Source organism: Oncorhynchus keta, chromosome 17 (assembly GCF_023373465.1).
Source record: "Oncorhynchus keta strain PuntledgeMale-10-30-2019 chromosome 17, Oket_V2, whole genome shotgun sequence".
NCBI classification, from domain to species: domain Eukaryota; kingdom Metazoa; phylum Chordata; class Actinopteri; order Salmoniformes; family Salmonidae; genus Oncorhynchus; species Oncorhynchus keta.
In genome coordinates, this window is record NC_068437.1 from 34,806,852 (window position 1) to 34,834,511 (window position 27,660).

Sequence of the window (27,660 nt, forward strand, 5' to 3'; positions counted from 1 at the left end):
ATAATGGAACCGCCCGTACATCTTTCATCTTCTCTGGGTAGAAATGTTCTCTGGGTATTGGATTGGTCGTGAAAGGGAAATTAAAAAGTCAGGCAGTCCTGTGTTTTCTACACTCTTTGAAAAAAGTTGCTATCTAGAACTTAAAAGGGTTCTTTGGCTATCCCGTACGAGGACCCTTTGAAGAACCCTTTTTGGTTCCAGGTAGAACCCTTTTGGGGTAAGTGTTGGCTGCCAGACCGGCAGATAGAAACACCATGGGGGAGGTTGAGATGAGGAGGGGGGCTGGGGTACCAAGGCAGTGCTGCGGTGCTGTGAGTATATACACTATAAACTCTAACTGGATGCATCATCTCAGATTATTGGTGGTTTGTTACATTCAGTCCCTTGATGACTTCCCATGTCTAGGTGCTGCGTAGCCTAGTGGTTAGAGCGTTGGACTAGTAACCGGAAGGTTGAGAGTTCAAACCCCCGAGCTGACAAGGTACAAATCTGTCGTTCTGCCCCTGAACTGACCTGGTTAAATAAAGGTAAAAAAATAAAATAAAATAAAAATGTAGGCAATGGTTGAGTCCATGGCTGCTATGGTGATTGTCACACCAGCAGTCAGGAGTCATTAGTAGCCTACCAAACTTGCTTACGGCCAGTTGCTAATGGCCTGGTACTCAGCGCTCTATTGTCCCTCTAATCACTCTGTCATCAATGCAAATGAATTCGAAAATAAAATCAAACACTTCATGAGAGCCCTGGCATTCAGAGTTTGAGCGGAAAAGGATCACCTCTTGCACAGCAAGAGCCCGCTCTTCATAGCTGGTTGATGCATGGAATTAATAAGTGTTCCCATAAACCCATGTTGCGCAACAGTTCTATAGGCTATGCTATGCAATTATGTGAGAAAACAGAGTTTTAATGGCATCTATTAAAAATAGGAATATCCCATCAGCTTTAATCCGTTACATGTAAGGGATTACAAAAAAAGCATAACTGTAGTACGTTGTTACTATCAAAAATATTGTAATCAGATTACAGATACTTTTGAAAAACTAGATGATTACTTCGAAGATTACTTTTAAATTCAGAAAGGATGTTTGTGAAAAAAATCTTTGACAATTCTCTGTTTTCTTAATGACATTTAAATCAGCATTGAAAAAAAGCTCAAATTTAAGTTTGTTCCACCTGAGCGAGTCTGACCATAAGTCAGAGACCAGTATGATGACAAGCTAGTGGGAAGGTTGCTGTCCTTTTCTGTGGCATAACCAACTTGGCTCGTAATTTAACAATTGTATTCGTATTTACAGATGGGATACACGTTTGTTATTAAGGCATATGAAACGACAGTTTCCTGAAATGAGTCACAAATGTGTTTGATGGATCGCCAGAAAAGCTTTTGTAGACTACAGATTATCCAACTTGAATCAACTCTTGGAGGTAAGGATGACAGCAGTGGTGTTGTCTACAGCGATACGGATATCACTTATTATTGATATCTACATTGCGCATTAATGTGAATCACACTGTTGCTCTCTCATTTAGCTATTTGTGGCTTACTGATTGGTGTTGTTGGGGATGGCTGATCACAATCTAAATATGTATTTGAAGTCAATAATGTTTGAATTCAAGAAGTTTAAGCTGCCAATCAATCATTGTTTTTGAAACCAGTGGACAGCTAGTGAAAAATGCAACAGCTGCACAGTGCGGATCCCAGCCTATGAAATAAAAGTGGTGCTTAAATTGCTCAATCTAATTCATGCTGAAAAAACTAAACTCTATAGACCTAATGGACACATGCTCAAACTCGTAAACGTTTGATAGACTTAAAGGGGCAATATTTAGTTGCTACATCCTTTTTCGGACTTATAAGTTATATATATTAATGTATAGATATAATTTCATCATATTATTAAATGTAATAGAAAGAGATGGGTTAGAAGAAGCCTACATAACCAACCCATAAAATAACATTTTACCTCCATTTTACCTGCCATCGTCTACATTCCTTCAGCTATGTAAACTTTAACATTGATTTAACCTGCAATAGATGTTGTTCAATTGGTAACATATTTGTATCTTCTTCTAATGCCACTTAAGGGGAAAGTAATCTAAAGGTAACTGAATGTAATCAGATTACGTTACTGAATTTGGGTAATCCAAAAGTTACGTTACTGATGACAATTTTGGACAGGTAACTATTAATTGTAACGCCCTCCATTTGGTAAATCCGACCACAACTCTATCCTTCTGATTCCAGATTACAAGCAAAAATTAAAGCAGGAAATACCAGTAACTTGGTCTATAAAAAGATGGTCAGATGAAGCAGATGCTAAACTACAGGACTGCTTTGCTATCGCAGACTGGAACATGTTCCGGGATTCTTCCGATGACATTGAGGAATACACCACATCAGTCACTGGCTTTATCAACAAGTGCATTGAGGACGTCGTCCCCACAGTGACTGTACGTACATAGCCCAACCAGAAGCTATGGATGACAGGCAACATTCGCACTGAGCTAAAGGGTAGAGCTGCCGCTTTCAAGGTGCGGGACTCTAACCCGGAAGCTTACAAGAAATCCTGCTATGCCCTGCGACGAACCATCAAACAGGCAAAGCGTCAATAGACTGCTAAGATTGAATCATACTACACCAGCTCCGATGCTCATCGGATGTGGCAGGGCTTGCAAACTATTACAGACTACAAAGGGAAGCACAGCCGCAAAGCTGCCCAGTGACATGAGCCTACCAGACAAGCTAAATCACTTCTATGCTCGCTTCAAGGCAAGCAACACTGAGACATGCATGAGAGCATCAGCTGTTCCGGACGACTGTGAGATCACGCTCTCCGTAGCCGATGTGAGTAAGACCTTTAAACAGGTCAACATACACAAGGCTGCGGGGCCAGACAGATTACCAGGACGTGTGCTCCGGGCATGTGCTGAGCAGCTGGCAGGTGTCTTCACTGACATTTTCAACATGTCCCTCTTTGAGTCTGTAATACCAACATGCTTCAATCATACCACCATCGTCCCTGTGCCCAAGAACACAAAGGCAACCTGCCTAAATGACTACAGAACCGTAGCACTCACGTCTGTAGCCATGAAGTGCTTTGAAAGGCTGGTAATGGCTCACATTACACCATTATCCCAGAAACCCTAGACCCACTTCAATGTGCATACCGCCCAAACAGAACCACAGATGATGCAATCTCTATTGCACTCCACACTGCCATTTCCCACCTGGACAAAAGGAACACCTATGTGAGAATGCTGTTCATTGACTACAGCTCAGTGTTCAACACCATAGTGCCCTCAAAGCTCATCATCAAGCTAAGTATCCCGGGACAAAACACCTCCCTCTGCAACTGGATCCTGGACTTCCTGACAGGCCGCCCCCAGGTAGTGAGGGTAGGTAGCAACACATCTGCCATGCTGATCCTCAACACTGGAGCTCCCCAGGAGTGCGTGCTCAGTCCCCTGCTGTGCTCTCTGTTCACCCACGACTGCATGGCCAAGCATGACTCCAACACCATCATTAAGTCTGCTGACGACACAACAGTGGTAGGCCTGATCACCGACAACGACGAGACAGGTATTAGGGAGGAGGTCAGAGACCTGGCCGGGTGGTGCCAGAATAACAACCTATACCTCAACGTAACCAAGACTAAGGAGATGTTTTGGACTACAGGAAAAGGAGCACCGAGCACGTCCCCATTCTCATCGACGGGGCTGTAGTGGAGCAGGTTGAGAGCTTCAAATTCCTTGGTGTCCACATAAACAACAACTTAGATTTGTCCAATCACACCAAGACAGTCGTGAAGAGGGCACGACCAAGCCTATTCCCCCCTCAGGAAATTAAAAAGATTTGGCATAGGTCCTGAGATCCTCAAAAGGTTCTACAGCTGCAACAAAGAGGGCATCCTGACCGGTTGCATCACTGCCTAGTACGGCAATTGCTCGGCCTCCGACCGCAAGGCACTTCAGAGGGAAGTGCCGTACGCCAAGTACATCACTGTGGAAAAGCTGCCTGCCATCCAGGACCTCCACACCAGAGGAAGAGGAAGGCCCTAAAAATAGTCAAAGACCCCAGCCACCCCAGTCATAGACTGTTCTCTCTACTACCGCATGGCAAGCGGTACCGGAGTGCCAAGTCTAGGACCAAAAGGCTTCTCAACAGTTTTTACCCCCAAGCCATAAGACTCCAGAACAGGTAACCAAATGTTTTCCCGGACTATTTGCATTGTGTGCTTTTCCCCACCAACGCTGCTGCTACTCTCTGTTTATCTTATATGCATAGTCCCTTTAACTATACATTAATGTACATACTACATAAATTGGCCCGACCAACCAGTGCTCCCGCACATTGGCTAACCGGGCTATCTACATTGTGTCCCACCACCCCGCCAACCCCTCTTTTTACACTTCTGCTACTCTCTGTTCATTATGTATGCATAGTCACTTTAACGATACCTACATGTACATACTACCTCAATAAGCCTGACTAACAGGTGTCTGTCTGTATATAGCCTTGCTACTCTACACACACACACACACGCACACACACACACACACACACACACATACTTTTTTTCCCCGCACCATTGGCTAGAGCCTGTCAATAAGCATTTCACTGTAAGGTTGTATTCGGCGCACATGACAAATAAACTTTGATTTGATTTGATTACATTTAGAAGGTAACCTACCCAACCCTGATAATGGCCCATTCTCAACCAAAACTCATTTGCACACGTATATTGTATAGGATATGTAAAGACAAGATTACACTGAGAATATTCTGATGTGTGACAATATCACTTGTAAAGGAAGGCAAGAAACAGCACATGCATTTTTTGCGACTTTTTCAAATCATCGTCGCATACTTTATGTAGCCTAGCTCAGTATAGGCCTATTTGTTTTGATAAGATTTGCATTCCAACTAAAGTGGCCAAATAACTCTAAGTGTATCCTTTAGGCCTATGACCCCTGGAACAGGGTTAGAGAGCCCATAGCCTATAGAGCCTAGTGAAACCTTTTCTTATAAGCCCAGTCATTGTGCAATCACGTGTGAGTTTTGACTAGGCACTATTTAAAAGATGATCCCAGCTTTCTCATGCTGCTATATTTATTCCTCAATTCTTAAAATGACGGATATTAATCCGCTTTACAACCTTTGTAGACTACCTGGCATATTAAAAACGCCTCCTCCATTCGAGTGCAGTTTACGGATGACATGTTTTTTTGTGGGCCATTCTAAATGAAAAATAATTCCATGCATATATTAGTAGGCTACATGTAAAGAATAGATTACACTGAGAATAGTCAGATGGGTGAGAATATTGTCAAGCTTGTCAAATTGTGAATGAGAGACTGATGAAGTGTTTCCAGATTATTATTCTTTTTTTAAAACAAAGCAGTGCATGCCTTTCATGCACATGTTTTCTAATTATTATTAGAGTCACATCATGCAGCCATAGAATGTATTAGAAATTAAAACAGCCTAAGGTTTGCATCACAACTAAAGTTGCATAAATAACTCTATTTTAAGCATATAGGAGGACCTGTTTCAAATTACAGGCTATGCGTGGAAGCCTGGAGATGCGAAAGTGTTTATGCTAATTAACGTTCAATTATCATGAGACTGGCCGTTATTTTCATGACAATAATCGGCTGACAAAATTTCATGACCACCAAAGCCGTAGTTGAGTCACCCCACAACAATTGACCTTAGAAATATGTATTTTGACCCCAGCCGCAGGAAGCCGACACTCAAACTAACATACAGAAGTCCTACACAGGATGTTGGGATCGTGAGCTATTCATGCACATTCTTTTCAACTAATTTCTCTTCGAAGTGGTTTATTTGTGGATGAGATGTTGAGTCATTATTTGGCTGTAGAAAGGCTTAGCTAAGAGTGGACCTTTTGGTCTATTTTGTTTTATTTGTGGTTGTTATTGTTTTGTCGGCTCAAGCTAATTCTTTAGCACTACAATGATCTACACAGGCATTGATCTTTATTGGAGCTCTTAACACCATTAGCGACCCGGTGCAATACCATACTAGTAGAGTAAATAGGAACAGCAATGTGTTTTCATTCAGGTTTTTGGTAGTTAAGGTAATCAATCCAGTCTTCAAAGAGTTTTCTGATTTTGGGTTCAGGCACTCCTGACATTGATCTAGATTCTTGTTAAGGATCAGAGTTACTATTTCAATCATGTGGAGACTGAAGACGTCAGTGAGCTGTGGACCAACGCACTGGCTTTCTAAATCAACTAAGTCGACAGACACATACAGACATCCTGCACACATACACACAAGCACAGAAATGCAAGCAGCCAGGCAGGCACAAACTCATGCATCACGCACAAGTGTGTGCAAACACACACAGGTGCTCTGGGCACACACACAGCCCACATTAGCACACACACAGCCCACATTAGCACACACACACAAACACGCACGCAGGCACGCAGGCACGCAGGCACGCACGCACGCACGCAGGCACGCACACACACACACACACACACACACACACACACACACACACACACACACACACACACACACACACACACACACACACACACACACACACACAGGCTGTAGTGGGCTCGCTCATTAGTCATCGTCTCTAGCTTGTCTCTCTGAATGTGCCATCCAGGGAAAGGACAGCAGATCCGGAGGAGCGCAGCACTACATTCCTTCAGTCGATGGATTAATCAATGGCTGCTCCTCTCTCCCATCAATCTCAGGGAATAATCTGAGAGACATTTCTTCTGTCACACTGGATGCCGGCATGCACTGCTCCTATTACTGTCCTCTCCTTTACATCCAATTGTACTGTACCAGAGGAGGAGTAGGGGCATGTGAGGTTTGGATAAGTGACCGCAGCTGTAGCGTGTGCATACCTTTTAGGGGTTGGCAGTGGTGGTCAAGTAGTCTTTTCCATAGTGGTGGTCAAGTAGCCTCCTCCATAGTGGTGGTCAAGTAAACTACTCCATAGTAGTGGTCAAGTAGTCTTTTCCATAGTGGTGGTCAAGTAGTCTACTCAATATTGGTGGTCCAGTAGTCTACTCCATATTGGTGGTCAAGTAGTCTACTCCATATTGGTGGTCAAGTAGTCTACTCCATATTGGTGGTCCAGTAGTCTACTCCATATTGGTGGTCAAGTAGTCTACCCCATATTGGTGGTCCAGTAGTCTAACCCGTAGCAGGTAATGGAAAGCTGAAATATTCTTGTTGTGCTGTGACTCAACGATGTCCCTTTCCCTCTCGCCCCTCACCCCTCATTCTTCCGCCCCAAAACTCAACTAAAAGTAGTGACCTGGAATTCAAGTTGCCACGTTAGTCAGTCACCACAGGTCTTACCTCACCCACCTTGTCAGTCTTGCCAAGGTTCAACTTAATGACTTAGCCCCCCCCCCTCTTTTCTCCTTCCCCCTTACACCATGCATGAATGTACAAGGTGCAGAATCGAGAAAGTGGCAGCCCCTGAAGTAAGGTTGTGCTGACGTGACAGCCTGGGTGAAGGAAAACATACACACGCATGCATACACACACGGCAACACACCACCGACACACGTGTCTCCAGAGAAGCCAATCCTCTTGCCTCCAGGGCAGTGTGACAGCATCTGCTGAAAGTGATAGTGGCCCAGGTCGCCACATTAATTTCTGTTGCTAAATGAAAAGGTTAAAGGGACTGAGAGAGGGTGACGTGTTGTCTTTCACCTCCTCCCGCCCACTCTCAGGCCTCCTCCTAATGAAGGTGAGATTATAGATCCCTTCCCTTCACTGCGAAAAAGGACCAAAAGAAAAATAGAGAATATGGTGGGATAAACAGAGAGAGAGAAGAAATGTTAATGATGGGAGCAGGAGTAATCTGCATGTAATAGGTTATTTGGAAATGCAGAAAAAGGGAGACTGCTGGAGTTGATTGTTCTTATTTGAGTTCATTAATGCAATTTCCCCTCACAAAGAGCCTGTGCAGAACCTTTCAAGCTGAAATAATGACTAAATCAGTCATGGTGACTGGGCCTATGTGCTCTGTAAAAGACTGTGTCATAGCACACATATGCACACACACGTGCGCACATACAGACACAAACACAGACTTGTCTGTGTCCCCTGTCAACATGTGGTGTTTTGAAAGATTTTAAATTGAGATGGAAGGACTTTGAGCGAAGTGGTGCCCTGATGCTGGTATGGAGGGGTGACCTGTTACTGGGGAGAGATTGTGTTTTATTTTCTGGTTGCTGCAGTCCTTTCCTCTGCAGTCCCTTTCAAAGGCATACTGTAGCCCAGTCTAGAGGGAGAATGGTGATGGCTGAAGCCAACACTCAGTATGAGGACAGGCATAATATATCACCTGTGTGTATGCATTAACCTCAGAGAGTTTCTCCTTTCATGGGTTGTCTGGAGACATCATTATTCATCACTGTTGGCTGAGGAAATAGGGCAACGGTGGTTGAGCCGAGCACATGCACTGAAAATGTAACTGTCAGCCAGGTGTTTGAAATGTTTCAGATTTACTGTGTTTGGAATCTCTTTTACTGTTGCCTCTTAACTTTGGGCAAAGTCAAGGAGCCTCATTATATAATCTAAGGTTAAATTCTAAATTCTCCATTCCACGGGTCATAAGTTAGCATCAAAGGCATGGTATGTTACATTTTAGGCTACGTTTATTCCTTGCAAACAATAACCTCTGTTTTATGGTGTGAAGCTGTAACATAATCATGGATTGCTATTACATCTATTACTATGCAGATGAAAGGGCCTTGCAGAGAGTAGAGAGAGAGAAAGAAATAGGGAGGGAGAGAGAGAAGCCTGCATCGCTGATGACTCAAACACCCACGTATATTACCTCACATCTAGATTAATCAGAGGCTACAGAAAACTCACTAACGCGATTACATAGCTTAATATAATCACCCCATATTCATAGTATGTAATAGCATCAGATTTGATAATGGAAATGATCATGTTTTCTGTGATATGATCATGTACTCTGACTCCATTTTGAGCATTTGTATACTCAGGTCCTGCTGCTATAATGCAAACAAAGCTGGGATCAGTCCCTCGTATGGTTTCTTTGAGGTTATATATCAGTGTTTTGTCCTGCTTTTCGTTAGATATGTCTATTACCTGCACTGAGGTGTCTCATGATCAATATTTATTAGTTTTCGTATATCTCAATGAGGCAGTGTCCTTCAATCCCAGATGTTTGTACAAACATGTCTAATTCAACAAATTAAAGTGATAAAAACACTAAGGAGTGTCATGTAATGGCTGCCATTTCCCCTCCCTCCCTCCCTCCCTCCCTCCCTCCCTCCCTCCCTCCTCCCTCCCTCCCTCCCTCCCTCCCTCCCTCCCCTCCCTCCCTCCCTCCCTCCCTCCCTCCCTCCCTCCCTCCCTCCCTCCCTCCCTGTGTGTTGGTCTCCCCCCAGACTGCAGCCTTCTGTAGACCCAGGGGTGTAGGATGAGCGTCTGGGATCTGGACAGCTGGGACGGGCCTCTCCATCTGTCTCCCTAAACCTCTCTTTAACTCCCAGACCCAATCAGCCTGGCAGGACTCAAACACTAGTGCAGCTAGCACACAGCTAGCACACAGCTAGCACACAGCTAGCACCGCTCCACTCTGCCCCTGCAGGAAGAGCCTGGCCGGCCAGTCAATTAGTTAATACTAGAGTACAGCACAGTACACAATGTCTGTGTTTTCTTCACATCTATCTCAACCAGTATGTATCACTTTCTCTCTCTCTCTCTCTCTCTCTCTCTCTCTCTCTCTCTCTCTCTCTCTCTCTCTCTCTCTCTCTCTCTCTCTCTCTCTCTCTCTATCCTTCACTCGTTCTCTCTCCCTCTTTCTCCTTGTCTCTGTCCTTGATGCATCAGTCATTCAGCTACCTGTGTGTCGACTGGATTTGCCCTATGAGGGGAGTTTGATCTGACAGGATGAGACTTGAACTTGATGTAATCCTGCATGTCTCTGGGGAGTCTAATGAGGTACTAGTGTGTCTGCCTGGTAAGGTCAGGGCCCTGTGACAGAGACTGCCAACTCACTCCCAGACAACATGGATGATAGAGGGAAGGAACTACATGGTGGAAACAACTCCTTGAGATACAGTATAATGCAGCTATTGTTTTTATATAGACACTATCCAATATGGTGCTACCTAAATAGTATCTTATCTTCCCGGTGCCTGACCAAAATTACACCTTCACAGTTGACACAGTTGACATAATCCAATGTATTTGTAATTAGAGATTGGATCTTTAATATACACAGATAGAGTGGTGTTATGTGTGCCTATACTGTCCCCTATCATGTACATTTTACACTATCATATCCCCTTATCATGTACATTTTACACTATCCTATCCCTTATCCTGTACATATTACACTATCCACTCACCCTTGCTCCCATCCACAGTCACCCATAACCTTGCCCAGATCTACGATGCCAACATGATTTAAGATGAATGGTCATTAAAAAAAATTAAGAATAGTCTGATTGGTCACTTGGAGTGACAGCAGGTTAAAGGAGGGTACTGTGACTCCCTTTCTCTCTCAATCTCGCTGTGTGTGTGTGTGTGTGTGTGTGTGTGTTACCCCATGGCACACCTCCTGCAGCCTACGCCAGACTCTTCGCCCTGTGGGGCACAATGTTTGGCTGTGACAGGCCGTCTGCCACAAAACAGAACAACACTGTCACACAATTGCCAAGGTCTGTCCACATACAGTACTTATTATCATTCTCTGGTAATGCAGCAATACAGAATATCACCTCATCCATGCACACATGTACATGTATGGATATATATCTATAAAACAATACCATGTTAGATGAAGTGAAGATAGCCAGTTAGATATGTAAACTTCACTGTTTTGTACACATCCCATTAGCTACCACATTATACCACTCACTATACTGTACTTCATGTGGTTCATATTGATTACAGCGTCTACATGAATGCATGTTTGATATTCCTGCCAGGTATAGGCCTTCAGGAATATACCTTAAAGGGAAAAAGTTTATTTGTAACCAAATAAACCAAATAAACTAAAGTAAAAATGATCAAAAGTAACATAATAAAATAACAATAACGAGGCTATACACATGGGGGTACCGGTAGCGAGTCAGTGTGCGGAGGTACAGGTTAGATCATTTGTACATGTGGGTAGAGGTGAAGTGAATTTGCATAGATAATACACAGCGAGTAGCAGCAGTGTACAAAGGCTTAACAGAGGCTGTTAAGGAGCCTTTTGGACCTAGACTTGATGCTCCGGTACCACTTGCCGTGTGGTAGCAGAGAAAACAGTCTATGACTTGGGTGACTGGAGTCGGACAATTTTTTGGGGCTTTCCTCTGACACCGCCTAGTATACAGGTCCTGGATGGCACCACCTGATCCATGTACGGTGTTATAGTACTAATCGGCCTTCCATGTCTCGCCTGTGTCATGTTAATGAGCCAGATGCATCTCATCGGCATATTCATGAACTGGAAGGTTTGCCTTTGTTATGGGATTGCAGAGGTGACTCTGTGTGTGTGTGTGTGTGTGCATGTGTGTTAGTATGTTTCTCTGTGTCTCTGTGTGGGTGGGTGAGTGTTTATTTGTGTGTGTGTGTGTGTGTTTCTCTGTGTCTCCGTGGGGGTGGGTGTTTCTCTGTCTCTCTCTCTGTGTGTCTTTCTCTCTCTCTGTGTGTGTGTTTGTGTGTGTTAGTGTGTTTCTCTGTGTCGTTGTGGGGGTGTGCCTTTCTTTGTGTCTCTGTGTGTGTGTGTGTTAGTGTGTTTCTCTGTGTCTCCGTGTGGGTGTGTGTTTCTTTCTCTCTCTCTCTCTCTGTGTCTCCCTTTCTCTGTGTGTGTGTGTTTGTGTGTGTTAGTGTGTTTCTCTGTGTCGTTGTGTGGGTGGGTGTTTCTTTGTGTCTCTGTGTGCGTGTGTTTGTGTGCGCGCGCGCGTGTGTGTGCGCGTGTTTGTGCGCGCGTGTGTGTGTGTGTTAGACTAGGGAGGTTAGGCACCCTTCACTGTTCTACTTTGATTTATGTTGAAGTCTTCCTGAGAAGCAGTTACAACGCTTGTAGTCTCTGCATCATGTTTTTATCCCACCTCTGTTGAAATGAAAAGATTTGTATAGTTGAAATCCCTGTGGACATGCACTGCATTGTAGAAAAACATGTATCTCTTTGTCTCACAATGTCTGAACAAAGGGATGTAAATAAAGAGACAGAAAAATGCGAAGACCAGGTGGTGCATTTTCAGCCATCCATTTCAAATGCAATATAACCTGAGTTGTTTTTAGGCTGCAGCATCAGACAGGGTATGCCCTCCCTGCGGGAAATGTGTGTTTGCAGGGTGTTGCGGCCAGGTTAAAAGGATCCTAAGCCTTGATGGAACAGGTAGGACCCTTCAGTTACTGGCGTGTTGTGCCTATCCCACCCATCTCGCCTCCCTTCCCTACCGGGGTGTTATGTATTAGCATAACACTGATGGGAGCATGGAAGAGACACGGGGTCCTTCTGCATCCATTAGCTTCATCTCAAGGTGTTTCCTTTTATTCCAGAAAGGCCCCATCACAGCCTGGTCATCACAATGACTTCTCTACACTATGCTCAAAGGCACAAATCTGCCGCGCTATTTATTTTTCTCAGCTTTTGAATTGGAAAGAGAGTCTGGTTAAAATGTCTTAACAACTTAGACTCAATAACATGTACTCAGAGAAGCCTGTCCTTTCTGAGGAGCTGAGGCCCATTCCAATGAGGTCATAGAGGATATGTTATGTTGAATGACGGCCCTGAGGATATGTTCAAGGTCAAACTAGTATCATAGCACACTATCAGAGAGACTGCACTGATTTGGTTCTAGCATTATTATCTTTAATAAGACTACTTCCCATGATTCATACTGATATTTTGGCTGCTACAGACTAAAACCTGTCCCCTCCACAGTCACCCCGTGCACTCCAATCCACTCTCCTGTTCTCATCTCTCCCAGGCACTGTTGGCTAATTGGGATAAGCTCCTTGTCTGTTTGATATCACTCCTCAGATTCAGGAGATGAACCTCAACGGACAATTGTGTTTCCTGTACGGAACGAAATTACGCATAAAAAAGTGGGAGAAAGAATATTGGAGAGTCGCTGCCTACCCAATGACAAATGAGGCTTTAATGAAGAATGAGTGTCTCTGTGGAGTGTTAGCCATAGCGTCTGATCCAGCACACTGACTTAGACGTGTTGCTGAGGCATTCATTACAATTTGTTAGGAATGGCAGCTATCAATCCGTAAATGAGCTGTACAAGTCATATAGATTATGCCGAAAGCGCGGAAAGCCCTTCCATGAGTGTCAAAAATGCAAATGGCCTTAAATGGATGACTGGGCGGGTGGCTAAAGCTTATAGGAGGGAGTTTACTCCCCAAAGCCATGTTCTCTCTCATCAGCTGTTGTGACAGCAGAGGTTCCTGTCCATGTGAGGGAAAATACTGTAGATCCTCAGGTATAAGTGAGAAATAGTGCTAGTTTGTTCCTGGCTCTGTGGATTCCATGAATTTCTTAGTATATTTACGAAGTTTGAACATGAAAAATAAAAACAGAAACTTTGTCATTTACTTCAACTTTATTTTATTGGTGGTTCAGCATCTGGACAGGTTCTGCGCAGTGAGTCTCCTGTGAGACTGGGCAGTGAGTCTCCTGTGAGACTGGGTAGTGAATTCAGACACCAAGCTAAAGTAAATCCAGCTGCCTACTAACCAACGCTGACATGACAGGAAAGGCTAAGACAAGTCTCCTGTCTCAAGCCATTGCTTCCCCGTAGAAGCATACATTCCCTTTGGCTGCCATTCAACGTCAACAGATGAGGATTGTTTCCAAATGCTTTACCTTCTTACCCACGTACATTAGCTAATGATGCACTGGCTTTTTCAAATCGAGTGGCAGAATGTGCTGTTGCAGCTAGACGACAGTCTCTGCTTTCACAGAACTCCTGATAGAGCAGAAAACTCTGTCCCTTAGTTGCAGGGGTGTACAGGGTAAGTTAGCCTGCCACCTCAGGGTGAGTCCATGTGAGGCTCCAGTAGAGTTATGTGGGAGCAGGCCGGTATACACTGAGGGTGGTGCAGAGTTCTATGGGGGCAGGCAGACACACTGAGAAAACTGGCTTAAATGAAGATCCTACATCTGTACTGAGGATGGAGCAGAGATCTGTGGGGGCTGATCAGTTCTAAGGGGGCAGACAAGTAGAGGATGAGTAGTTGTATGAAGACAGAGAGGAACACAAAGATTCTGAGGATGGAGAATAGGGTTTGAGTCTTTCTCAGAGAGACTGTGGGGTAATATGGAGACCTGTACTGTTGGGCCCAACATGAGGCTTCTTTAGTTTCCATATCTGTCTGACACATTGTGTGCTTGTGTGTCTGATACACATGAACACACACACTATGTAGTTCTCTGCCAGACGCCCTCTTTCACACACACACACACACACACACACACACACACACACACACACACACACACACACACACACACACACACACACACACACACACACACACACACACACACACACACACACACACACACACACACACACACACACACAAACAAGCAAGCATTAGCGCTCACACACCAAGACAACTCCCTCTCACTTTCTCTGTTATAATCTCCCCCTCTCTGTCATACAGTGAGTCTCTTTCTCTCCCATATTTTTTTTACCCCCTCCTGACTCCGTTTTCTTCTGTCTGACTAATCTCAATGTGCTCTGCATGCTCTATGCTCAGTAATTGGTGTAGAGAACTGTTTATCCCTGGCCCCCACACGTCCCCACTCGCGCCACACCGAATCCGCTGCCCTGCATGCCTTCAATCAGACAGCCATTCCAGGGAACAACAATGTCTTGGCTGATTTTGGCAATGCCGTCCCACAGGTAATGGGAGAGATTTAAAGAAGGCTGCCGCCGACCTGCACAAACAGCCGTGAGGTTGGGGGAGAGAACAGCAGCTCATCTGGAAAGTGACCGCATCAGTGCTTTTGTTAGTCACCTAGCTGGACATTGTGTAGTTGGTGCTGATAGTTTGGCCGCTAAGCTACCCCTGCTAAACAGAACACTGCCACCGTGTCACAATTAGCCTTGATGGCTGCAGACATGATTGCTGGGCCTGGTGGCGGTGGAGTCAATCCGTCTCCCGTCACGGTAATATCACTACTGTAGAGTTCATTATCAAAGTGATGAATTCTGCAGCCTATTCACCCTGAGGATTTCACACCTGGACAGGAATCAAGGGAAAATACAGGCAATTGTTAGCTTTGCTTGATCTCCTCCGACTCCTGTATTTAACAACATCATAGTGGACAAAATGACCCTGGTCTCACTCACATGGTCTAAAAGTAAGGCCTCAGGTCTTGGAATTGGAACAGATGAGCACTTTATTCTCTCATCAACACGTGTTCCCATAAAGTATTCCTGGAAGCAGGAGCAAACCAGGGCAAATAACCAGGTCAAATAACCAGGTTGAATAACCAGGTCAAATAACCAGGTCAAATAACCAGGTCGAATAACCAGATCAAATAACCAGGTCAAATAACCAGGTCTAATAACCAGGTCTAATAAACAGGTCTAATAACCAGGTCAAATAACCAGGTCTAATAAACAGGTCTAATAACCAGGTCAAATAACCAGGTCAAATAACCAGGTCTAATAAACAGGTCTAATAACCAGGTCAAATAACCAGGTCAAATAACCAGGTCAAATAACCAGGTCTAATAACCAGGTCTAATAACCAGGTCTAATAACCAGGTCAAATAACCAGGTCAAATAACCAGGTCAAATAACCAGGTCAAATAACCAGGTCAAATAACCAGGTCGAACGTTTAGAAGGCAGAGAAAATATAGTTTTTTAAACCACAACCTCATATTCTGAGAAACAAGTTTGTCCAGAAGTAAACACTAACTGGACCTCTCTTACAGGCTGCATCAAGCTTTGGCCCCAGGTCTACACATGCACACACACATACACACATATACACACATGAACACACATGAACACATACACACGTGAACACACAAACACACTTGAACAGACACATGAATACACGCCAGATTCACACAGACTCATACACCCACCCACCCACCCACCCACCCACCCACACACCCACCACACACACACCCACACACACACACACACACACACACACACACACACACACACACACACACACACACACACACACACACACACACACACACACACACACACACACACACACAGATCCAGCAGCTCTGACTGATTAGAGTGCATGATTAATTAGAAGACAGATTGCTAAATGCCTGCGTTCATGGTCTGACGTGGAGAGGTAAAGTGTCTCTGTGGTGCTGAACACCCTCCTCTGCCCCTCTTTTCTCTCTCTCTCTTTCTCTCTTCTCTCATTTTCTCCCTGTCTATATTAAGCTCTTCTGGGCTAATCATTCCTGGAGGACGGCAGCCCAACAATATTGCCATGACTTGACACACATCTGTGCTCAATCAGATTCCAACAACCCCCTTCTTATAGACTCCAACTACTGCCACATTCAGAGAGGATGGAAAGCATTTTTCTTCCACACATCTCTCAATCTTACCATTTTACATTCGTTTTAATAAACTTCCTGATTCTGTTTCTCTCTCTCTCTCTCTCTCTCTCTCTCTCTCTCTCTCTCTCTCTCTCTCTCTCTCTCTCTCTCTCTCTCTCTCTCTCTCTCTCTCTCTCTCTCTCTCTCTCTCTCTCTCTCTCTCTCTCTCTCTCTCTCTCTCTCTCTCTCTCTCTCTCTCTCTCTCTCTCTCTCTCTCTCTCTCTCTCTCTCTCTCAGCATCATCTCTTCCTGTCCGTCTTTCATTGTGTGATTAAAAGTAAGCGTTCACATTTTTTGGTTTCAAATACTGTATCCCTGCTCTTCTCCTCTCATCCCCCCACTCCTCTGTTGTGCTTTGCTGGTGCTGGACGTTGTGGGAGGTGTGTGCTGTAATTCATGTGTTTGAATATGGAGAATATGTCCAGTGTTATGGATGGCACTGGCTTTGGCAATGCCTCCACTGGCTATGCTCTCCACTAGTATGGGCTTCAGCTGCCTCAGAGGACCATATCCCCAAAGAGAGAGAGGCATATATCAACAAACAAATATCGGCAAACAGTCACACACACATGTAAGCTAGCACAAACACACACACACACACACACACACACACACACACACACACACACACACACACACACACACACACACACACACACACACACACACACACACACACACACACACACACACGCACGCACACGCACACAGGCTGTGGTGAAGCATGCGTGTCGTTGTGAGTATAGAACACACGGTCGAGAATAGAACGCTGAAAAGACTCCACTGTCTTCTTATCTTCTTTAGTAGTTTCCCAATCAGGATGGCTAGCTCTCTTGAACCTGTTCTTTTAGAAGGGTTCAAGAGGTTTGAGAAATTAGTCTTATGTCTGGACTCAATGAAATCGAATCGCACCATCCTTGAGGTTTAGAATTGATTTTCAAGGATGATTGAATGAATATGCTCAAGGTAATTGGATTTGTTTAATTTTCATTATGAAAGACTATGTGATAGGCTGCCTCGATCACAACAAATCAATGCATTCATTTCACATCCCCACCATTTTGTTTACCACTCTCTGGAACTTGACACTTGATCTGTGAAGTGTATGTCAGACAACATTTTCTAGAGCATTGGGGTGTTTGTGGTGTTCGGTCCACAAGAGTTGAAATCAGTGGTTACCAATAATAGCATCTTCCTGGTTCACATTAGTCTGCCTGGGGATTTTCTTAATGAATGTGCTTTCAAGCTGGATGTGATCTGACTGCTAAGACACAGTGCTTGAGGCTCTCGCTGCTCTCTCTCTCTCCTCACTCATTTCTTTCTCCTAATTTATTTTTTATCTATATCTCCCTCTGTCCTCTCCCGTTTCTCCTCTGCCTCTTCTACTCTCTCATCTCTCCTTTTCCTCTAATCTGTTTCTCTTTCTCTCTCTCTTTCTCTCTGGATCTTTAGCTAAAGTTGAATCCTACCCAGCTGAATGTGTCTTCAAAGGTGAGCTTTGTTTGTCCCCAACTGAAACCCTATCATTTGTGTACCAGTGATCAAATGGATTTGGGATTTGTCACAGCTTAACCATGTGAATATTATATTCACCTATTTAGAAGATCACTTACCAGCCTTAACCTCATCACTTGAGAGGGTATTTGTAACACTGAAGTTACATGATCTATTTTGTGTGACTACCCCCCTGCATCTAAATGTATTGAGTGTTAAGACTATTTTGGTTGTGTCCCTAAACAGTGCCCATGGGGAGACCCAGCTCCCCAGGGTTCTGATGGCAGACTGGCTGTTCTCAGGGGTTCAGCCATTTCCCCCTTCTCTGGCTGTTCCTCTGGGCTTGTTTTTTCACAGTTTTAGGGTCTCTCAGGCCAGGCAGAGAACCACAAACACACACACACACACACACGCTCTGAGCCTGATCAAATAGTAACTAACGAGAGAACGGTGCTTGTTTGCACTGAGTGTACGGACGTCATCTGTAATGGACTATTTGCTCCTGTTTGAACTGCAACAAGCTCCTTCTCATGAGCAAATCTGAAACAAAGCCATGAGCTCTGTTCTTTTGATCCATGCTTTTGATGCCAAATTAAATGCTCAAGCTTCAAACTCCCGAGACAACACAGCATCCAAGAACACAGAAGAGGCCAAGACACTTCGCACTACAGTGAGGTGAATGGCAGATGTGGCAAGGGAATGTGTGTCTCCCTCTTTCTCTTTTTCTCCCTCTCTTTGTCTTTCTCTCTCTCCCCCCTCTCTCTCTTCCCCCATCTCGCTCTCTCTCTCTCCCCTTATTTCTCTCATTATGAAAATAGTATCACAAACCTGCTCATTATTCTCTCCTACCCAGATGGGAACAGAGGAGAACAGTCAGGGAGAGTAACTGTGCTTGTTCTATTTTTAAATCCTGCTTATGTAAACCGCCAAGTGGCAACGCTGATGAAAGACAATGATCCACACATTGTTTGCTATAATTGTATAACAGGTCTAGATAAACGTGTTACTGAATATAATATACCTGATCTGGATATGTACCTTGATGACCCCAAGTAGAGAAGCTGCTCAATGTGTGTGTATGTATGTGTGTGTGTGCGCACAAGTGTGTGTGTGCGCGCGGGTGTGCGCGTGCGTACACATATACGTGTTTGCTTGTGTGTGTACCTGAGGCCTGTTCTTCTGCAGTGCTACCTCATCCATGACATGTGTATCTGACACCTGAGAGTTAATGAACAGGCCCTCAGCACCTCTGGTCCTGATACATCTTCCAGACATCCACATCATAAATGACTACTTCAGCAGAGCAGTCTACATATACAAACACATGCTGGCAAGGATGCTTTGCATGGATGCACACACACACACACACTCATTGTGTATTTATTTCTTGTGTTATTATTTTTTCTATAATATATATTTCTGTTCTCACTGCGTTGTTGAGAAGGGCCAGTCATGCCAAATAATGTCTCCCGGCCAAATAATGTCCCCCTCTACGTCACAGTGGGATTCGATAAGCAATTACCGTCCATTGCTATGTCAACGTTGTGACGATCTAATGATTAACATTTTGGAGATCATTACAGCCTAAATTACATTATTTTCATCATCGCTATTCAAACAAGGCTGATTTCCGTGGCAATTTCACTGGTTAAACAAGTTTTCTTTTAGCTAATAAAATGAAAACATGAATTCAATCTACTTTTGGGTACCTTGTTAACATTACAACATGAAATCCATATCTTAAACATTGCTATGTTTCAGAAATGACAAAGAAGAGACGTAATCTGAAGTTACTTACCTTACAGATCACGAAGTCAGCTAATTACCACTCCTTTCATATGCAAATCCATTTGATTCAAACACTGGCTTGTCTGGCTGTCATGTTTTTATTTTAACCTGCCCTTTCCTTGTCTACACTGAAATAATATAATTTCCACCTGGCTACCCCTACCCCGGTCAACAGTCCTGCACCCCCCACGGCAACTTGCCCAAACCTCCCCATTTCTCCTTCACTCAAATCCAGAGAGCTGATGTTCTGAAAGAGTGCTAATCAGCTGGGCTAGACAATCTGGACCCTCTCTTTTTAAAATGATCAGCCTCAATTGCTGCAACCCCTATTACCAGCCTGCTCAACCTCTTTTTCGTATCGTCTGAGATCCCCAAAGATTGGAAAGCTGCCACGGTCATCCCTCTCTTCAAAGGGGGAGATACTCTAGACACAATCTGTTACAGACCAATATCTATCTTACCCTGCCTTTCTAAGGTCTTCGAAAGCCAAGTTAACAAACAGATCACCAATCGTTTCGAATCCCACCGCACCTTCTCCGCTATGCAATCTGATTTCCGAGCTGGTCATGGGCACACCTCAGCCACGCTCAAGGTCCTAAATGATATCATAACTGCCATTGATAAAAGACAATACTGTGCAGCCGTATTCATCGACCTGGCCAAGGCTTTCGACTCTGTCAATCACCACATTCTTATGACTCAACCGCCTTGGTTTCTCAAATGACTGCCTTGCCTGGTTCACAAATTATTTCTCAGACAGAGTTCAGTGTGTCATATTGGAGGGCCTTTTGTCCGGACCTCTGGCAGCCTCTATGGGGGTGCCACAGGGTTCAATTATTGGGCAAACACTTTTCTCTGTATACATCAGTGATGTCGCTCTGTCTGATCCACCTCTACGTAGATGACAACATTCTGTATACATCTGGCCATTCTTTGGACACGGTGTTGACGAACCTCCAGATGAGCTTCAATGCCATACAACTCTCCTTCCGTGGCCTCCAACTGCTCTTAAACAGAAGTAAAGCTAAATGCATGCTCTTCAACCAATCTCTGCCAGCACCTGCCTGCCCGTCCAGCATCACTACTCTGAACGGTTCTGACTTAGAATATGTGGACAATTACAAATACCTAGGTGTCTGTTTAGACTGTAAACTCTCCTTCCAGACTCACATTAAGCATCTCCAATCCAAAATTATATCTAGAATTGTCTTCCTATTTCGCAACAAAGCATCCTTCACTCATGCTGTCAAACACACCCTTGTAAAACTGACTATCCTACCGACCCTTGACTTCGGTGATGTCATTTATAAAATAGCATCCAATACTCTACTCAGCAAATTGGATGCAGTCTATCACAGTGCCATCTGTTTTATTCACCAAAGCCACATATACTACCCACCACTGCGACCTGTATGCTCTCGTTGGCTGGCCCTCACTTCATATTTGTTGCAAAACCAGCCGGCTCCAGGTAATCTATAAATCTTTGCTAGGTAAAGCCCCGCCTTATCTCAGCTCACTGGTCACCATAGCAGCACCCACCTGTAGCACACGCTCCAGCAGCTTTATTTCACTGGTCACCCCCAAAGCCAATTCCTCCTTTGGCCGCCTTTCATTCCAGTTCTCTGCTGCCAATGACTGGAACAAATTGCAAAAATAACTGAAGCTGTAGACTCATATCTCCCTCATTAACTTTAAGCATCAGCTGTCAGAGCAGCTCACAGATCATTGCACCTGTACATAGCCCATCTGTAAATAGCCCATCCAGCTACCTCATCCCCAAATGTATTTATTTTTTGCTCCTTTTTTACCCTAGTATCTCTACTTGCAGATTCATTTCTGCACATCTATCACTCCAGTGTTTAATTGCTAAATTGTAATTACTTCGCCACTACGGCCTATTTATTGCCTTACCTCCCTAATCTTACCTCATTTGCACACACTGTATATAGATTTTTTGCTGTTGTGTTATTGACTGTACGTTTGTTTATTCCTTGTGTAACTCTGTGTTGTTGTTTGTGTCACACTGCTTTGCTTCATCTTGGCCAGGTCGCAGTTGTAAATGAGAACTTGTTCTCAACTGGCCTACCTGGTTAAATAAAGGTGAAAAAAGTCAACCAAACCTTAACATACTTTAGTCTATTGGGCTTCACCGAAGTGTAGGGCGTCAGTGCTTCCAGTGGCTGACCGTCCAACTGCTCCAACTGTGGATGATTGTTGACTTCCACCGAGGTAACCCTAGGAAGACAAAGAGAAAATGATATGTGTTAGGGAAGTTAATACTAGCTTCAGGTTATTTTGTGAGCAAATGCAAATAATTATTATCTGAGAATTTTTATGTTCACTTTAATAGATGTTGATCCCAGCTCGGAGCGAAAGAGCAGAAAGTTTTCCCAGGTCTTGCCTTCCTTTCGTCCTTCTTCCAGACCAAGTAATTGAGCCATATGGCATAGCGCTTGGCCCCCCTCTTGATTCGGCTCTGGTAGCTCTCCTTCTGTTTCTCCTGCACCTTGTCCATGTTCAGTCTCACCTTGATTGATGACAGGAATACATGCAATTATATGTAATATTACAAATACATTTCTTGCATATCTCTTGGCGGGACAGAAAATAAATTAACAGCAGACAATCCTTTTTACCTGGTCGAAAACCTCCACATCCTTCTCAGCCGTGCCTGAAGGTAGTTGTCGAAGGCGTTCTGATCTTGATTGACAACCTCCACATCCTTCTCAGCCGTGCCTGAAGGTAGTTGTCGAAGGCATTCTGATCTTGATTGACAACCTCCACATCCTTCTCAGCCGTGCCTGAAGGTAGTTGTCGAAGGCGTTCTGATCTTGATTGACAACCTCCACATCCTTCTCAGCCGTGCCTGAAGGTAGTTGTCGAAGGCATTCTGATCTTGATTGACAACCTCCACATCCTTCTCAGCCGTGCCTGAAGGTAGTTGTCGAAGGCGTTCTGATCTGGATCGACAACCTCCACATCCTTCTCAGCCGTGCCTGAAGGTAGTTGTCGAAGGCGTTTTGATCTGGATCGACAACCTCCACATTCTTCTCAGCCGTGCCTGAAGGTAGTTGTCGAAGGCGTTCTGATCTTGATTGACAACCTCCACATCCTTCTCAGCCGTGCCTGAAGGTAGTTGTCGAAGGCGTTCTGATCTTGATTGACAACCTCCACATCCTTCTCAGCCGTGCCTGAAGGTAGTTGTCGAAGGCGTTCTGATCTTGATTGACAACTTCCACCACATCAATAGCCAAACAAGAACACTAAGTCAATCACACATTTGATTGACTACAGTATATGCAATAATTGCATATAATAGAACTTGATTGATAAACAAAAACTTATTTCATTTGCCCAGCTCTCCACCTCCTTGACATTTCCCCATCAGAAGAAAGCGTAGGTTGATTTTGGCAAACATGAGCTTCACTCCGAAATGGCCAGCATACATCTTGGTCAGCACAGCTGCCTTCTCCTCCTTGATAAAAATCACCCTCCTGTGTGGCTGGCCATCCTTCCCCTGTAAGTAGATATGATAAGTTGGAAGAGAAGAGTTGTTGAAATACCCAAGTCTAAGTAGATTTGCACTGCTATCATTCTCTCTCTGTTTCTCTCTCTCCATCTTGCTCTCTGTCTGTCTTCCACTTTCTTCCCACCTCTCTCTTTCATCCTTTCTTTCTCACTTTCTTCCTCCCGCCTCTCTGTGTCTGTCTAGCGAAGACACCTAGTTAAGGGAATTTGTCATTTCCAAAATTCCTTACACCTATCCATTTGATTGATCAGGTTTACCTTATAGCTAGACAACTCAATATGACAGACATATAACTATATCATTGGAGGCTACTGAGGGGAGGATGGCTCATAATAATGTCTGGATTAGAGTCAATTGAATGGTATCAACCACATGGAAATCATGTGTTTAATACCATTCCAGACATTATTATGAGCCATCCTCCTCTCAGCAACCTCCACTGAACTATATGTATAGTCAGCACCTAGCAAACATTAGATCGAAAATGGTTGTGAATTTCTCTGAATGTTGCTTCTCTTGTTGAGATCAGTGGTGTCTTCATAGTACTTTGCCTGGTTGGAAAGATAAAAGAGAATCTCCTCGAGGGATGCCATTGAAGTGCAAGCTACATACAAACAGAAAGCTAAAATAACAGTTACAGTAGCTTGCTTACGAGCTAGCTAATGTTATATAAATTAACCTTATATAAGTGCAGTAGCTAACAATGTAAATCTAAAAACATCTTAAATTATTTATTCCTATTTAACAATATGTACTTATATAAGGACACATACATGGTAAAGAAAATGTTCTCTTTCCAGGATTTTCGGTCCTCTGAAGCAGTAGGTAGTCAGCAGGTTGTCACCATCAAAAACACCATCCTTGGAGAGCAATTCTGAGGTAATCATTTTGCACGGACTGATCAAGCATTTATGCTGTGAAATTAAACTAGAACTGCCCACATCCTCCTTTCTTCGCGACCACTTCCAGGTAAAATAGAGCCAAGCATAGCAACGGACGCCTTGGTTCATTACGTAATCCGGTCAGAATGTTTCAAGTTCTAGCAAAAGCCCTAGCAACAGAAGCTAGAAGTCATCGAATCCCATTGTGACGTAAAGGGGGACACTATTTGGCATGACAGGCCCGTAAATAAACATTTCACTGTTCTTTACGAAGCATGTGACACACACACACACACACACACACACACACACACACACACACACACACACACACACACACACACACACACACACACACACACACACACACACACACACACACACACACACACAGCACCACCCTCCTCACATACTGACTGAGGTTATCTTGTTTCCTTTGTTTAATTGTGTTTTCAGCTGAATTATCAAAGCAGTTGGATCTGCTCTAATATATGCAAATGCTAACCAAGTCAAAAGAGAGAAAAGAGAACAAACAATACACAGTGGGGGCTCTTGCTCTTGACAAGGCTAACCCACTGCTACTACTCTAGCTGAGTTCTGATGAATGCAGTGATAGATATGTGTAATATTGTAAAAACATAAAAAAGGTATTTGTGTCTTTGCATGTGAGGATATTTTATAGCATATTGTGTGGTTCCATCACACAGTCATTACAAAAACACGTCAGTACACCGGGGTAAAGGGAGTTGAGGTTTTATTTTTAGACTTCATCTCTTCTCCATTGCGCTTATATTAATTGATTACGTAATTTAATTTGGCAGAAGAGGACCAAAACAAAGTGCACTTTAGACTCTAATTGATGCTGGTTCTCCTGAGTCTGCACCCTCAGCATTCTTCCTCCCTCACCAATGAAGTTAAGGGAGAGTGGATGCAGGAGGAATGGAGGGAGGAAAGGGGATGAAGGAATGAGTGGCTAGTCTGGGATGTGTGTGTGTCTTGTGTGCTTGTGGATAAATACGTGCTTGTTGTGTGTGGGGTGAAAATTTGATTTCCTCCCTGTCTGTCCATTGTTAGTCCAGGGCTTTGAGAGGCAAAGAAAGTGGAGATCCATTTTCTAGGCTCTGTTGTGACGGAGATTAGCTGAGGCTGGGCTTGTTTCTATTTGAATAATCTCACTCTCTCTCTCTCTCTTTCCATCCTCCCTTTTTCTCAATCTCCATGTCTCTTCTCCCTCTTTCTTTCTTTCTTTCTTTCTTTCTTTCTTTCTTTCTTTCTTTCTTTCTTTCTTTCTTTCTTTCTTTCTTTCTTTCTTTCTTTCTTTCTTTCTTTCTTTCTTTCTTTCTTTCTTTCTTTCTTTCTTTCTTTCTTTCTTTCTTTCTTTCTTTCTTTCTTTCTTTCTTTCTTTCTTTCTTTCTTTCTTTCTTTCTTTCTTTCTTTCTTTCTTTCTTTCTTTCTTTCTTTCTTTCTTTCTTTCTTTCTTTCTTTCTTTCTTTCTTTCTTTCTTTCTTTCTTGCACTTTCACCCGCTACGACATTCCACGGCACCGCTGAACAGGGTTATTGTAACGGCTTTCTTCCTCCTCCTCTGACGAGGAGTAGTAGGAAGGATCGGAGGACCAAAATGCAGCGTGGTATGTATCCATAAAGTAATTTAATGAGAATGAATACAGAATGCAAAAAGAACAAGAGAAACAAAATGAAAACAGAAACAGTCCCGAATGGTGCAAACACCGAAACGGAAAATAATCACCCACGAAACACAGGTGGGAAAAGGATACCTAAGTCTGATTCTCAATCAGAGAGACAACTAACGACACCTGCCTCTGATTGAGAACCATACCAGGCCAAACACAAAAACACCACATAGAAAAAGGAACATAGACAACCCACCCAACTATCTGTGACGTTCTTCTCCGTTTCTCTTCTGGATCCCTCACAGCACACATGTGGACAGGGAGGAGGAGGAGGGGTGTTTGTGTATGCTGGGTCGGGGGGTCAGATTGATAAAGGAAGTGATGCTTAAACAGGAAACAGTCAGGAAGTGTAAATTTACAGGGCGCCACACTCTCATCAAGTGAGAGTTTGCAGGAAGGCTTGCTGCCTGGGTCCACTTCACCAGAACCACAGTGTCACCTTAATTATGTGGCTTCTCCAAACCTCCGAAATCCAATATAATCAATGTTATTTGTCACATGCTTCATAAACAACAGATGTAGCCTACGATTGAAATGCATACTTATGGGCCCTTCCCAACAATTAACAGAGAAAGAAAATAGAGAAATAATAGAAAACTATTAACACTTTATAATAAAAGTAATAACAAAGAGACAATGAGTAATGATAACTTGGCTTGTATACACTGGTTACCAGTACCGAGTTGATGTGCAGGGGTATGGGGTAATTGAGGTAGATATGTACATATAGCTAGTAATACATGTTCTATCCTGTTGGGATAGATAATATACAGCAGCAGCAGCACATGTGATCAAAAACGTTATTGCAAAAGGGTCAATGCAGATAGTCTGGGTAGCTATTGGATTATCTATTTAACTAACTATTTAGCCTTCTTGACTTAGAAGATGTTCAGGATCCTGCTGGTTCCAGACTTGGTGCATTGGTTTTGCTTGCCGTGTGGTAGCAAAGATAACAGTTTTGGGTGGCTGGAGTCTTTGAAAACGTAAGGCTTTCCTCTGACACCTTCTGGTATAGAGGTCCTGGATGGCAGGGTGCTCAGCCCCAGTGATGTACTGGGCCATATACACTACCCTCTGTAGGGCCTTGCAGTCATAAGGATGGAGTTGACGGGATAGCATAGAACTTTTCGTACAGCTCCGTACATCACCCCCGGGAGACACAAGCAGGCCCAGTGCAGGCCTAGGAGACCCAGCTTTACTCTGCTTTATGTAGCATCATTTCACCTCCCAACTATAACTTACACAGCAGCCCTGGCAGAGTTAAGGTGTCAGCAGAGCCGCCGTCCTCATCGTAAACCTTGTCCGATCCCAAGAAGGAAGGATGAAAGGAAAACACATGGGAGGACGGAGGCATGAGGGCTGGGTTTTGAATGACTGTGGAGTGGGATGGGGGTGCTGTTAATAATCAGGGCTTGAATAAAAGTGTGTGTGCATGTGTGTGTGCGTGCCTGCGTGTGCACGCACACATTTATGTGTGTGGTGTGTGCTCTCCCACAGAGAGTCAGACAGGACTTATGAGGAGCCTGGATCTCAGCATGGCTGTCATGGTTCAGTCTGGGCTGAAAGGAGTTTGAATTAGAGGTGAGACGGCTGTAGAGGCAGCCGGGAGGAGGAGGGACACTAGAATGAGCAGTGTGAGCTCACTGGGGAAGATCAGAGAGGTGGGAGATAGAGAGAGAATGGTGGGT

The 27,660-nt window shown here is 43.9% G+C and overlaps 2 protein-coding genes across 2 annotated transcripts in view; both read left to right on the forward strand.

Moving 5' to 3' along the window:
* Nucleotides 1-27,660, forward strand: part of LOC118382199 (leucine-rich repeat-containing protein 4C-like) — a 106,517-nt gene that overhangs the window by 5,837 nt on the left and 73,020 nt on the right. The gene's annotated exons all lie outside the window — the stretch shown is intronic.
* LOC118382198 (uncharacterized) overlaps nt 23,286-27,660 on the forward strand; it is a 47,172-nt gene continuing 42,797 nt past the window's right edge. Inside the window, exon 1 of the mRNA XM_052467007.1 lies at nt 23,286-23,388. Coding sequence (XP_052322967.1) covers nt 23,286-23,388 — 103 coding nt within the window. The remainder of the gene's footprint in view (nt 23,389-27,660) is intronic.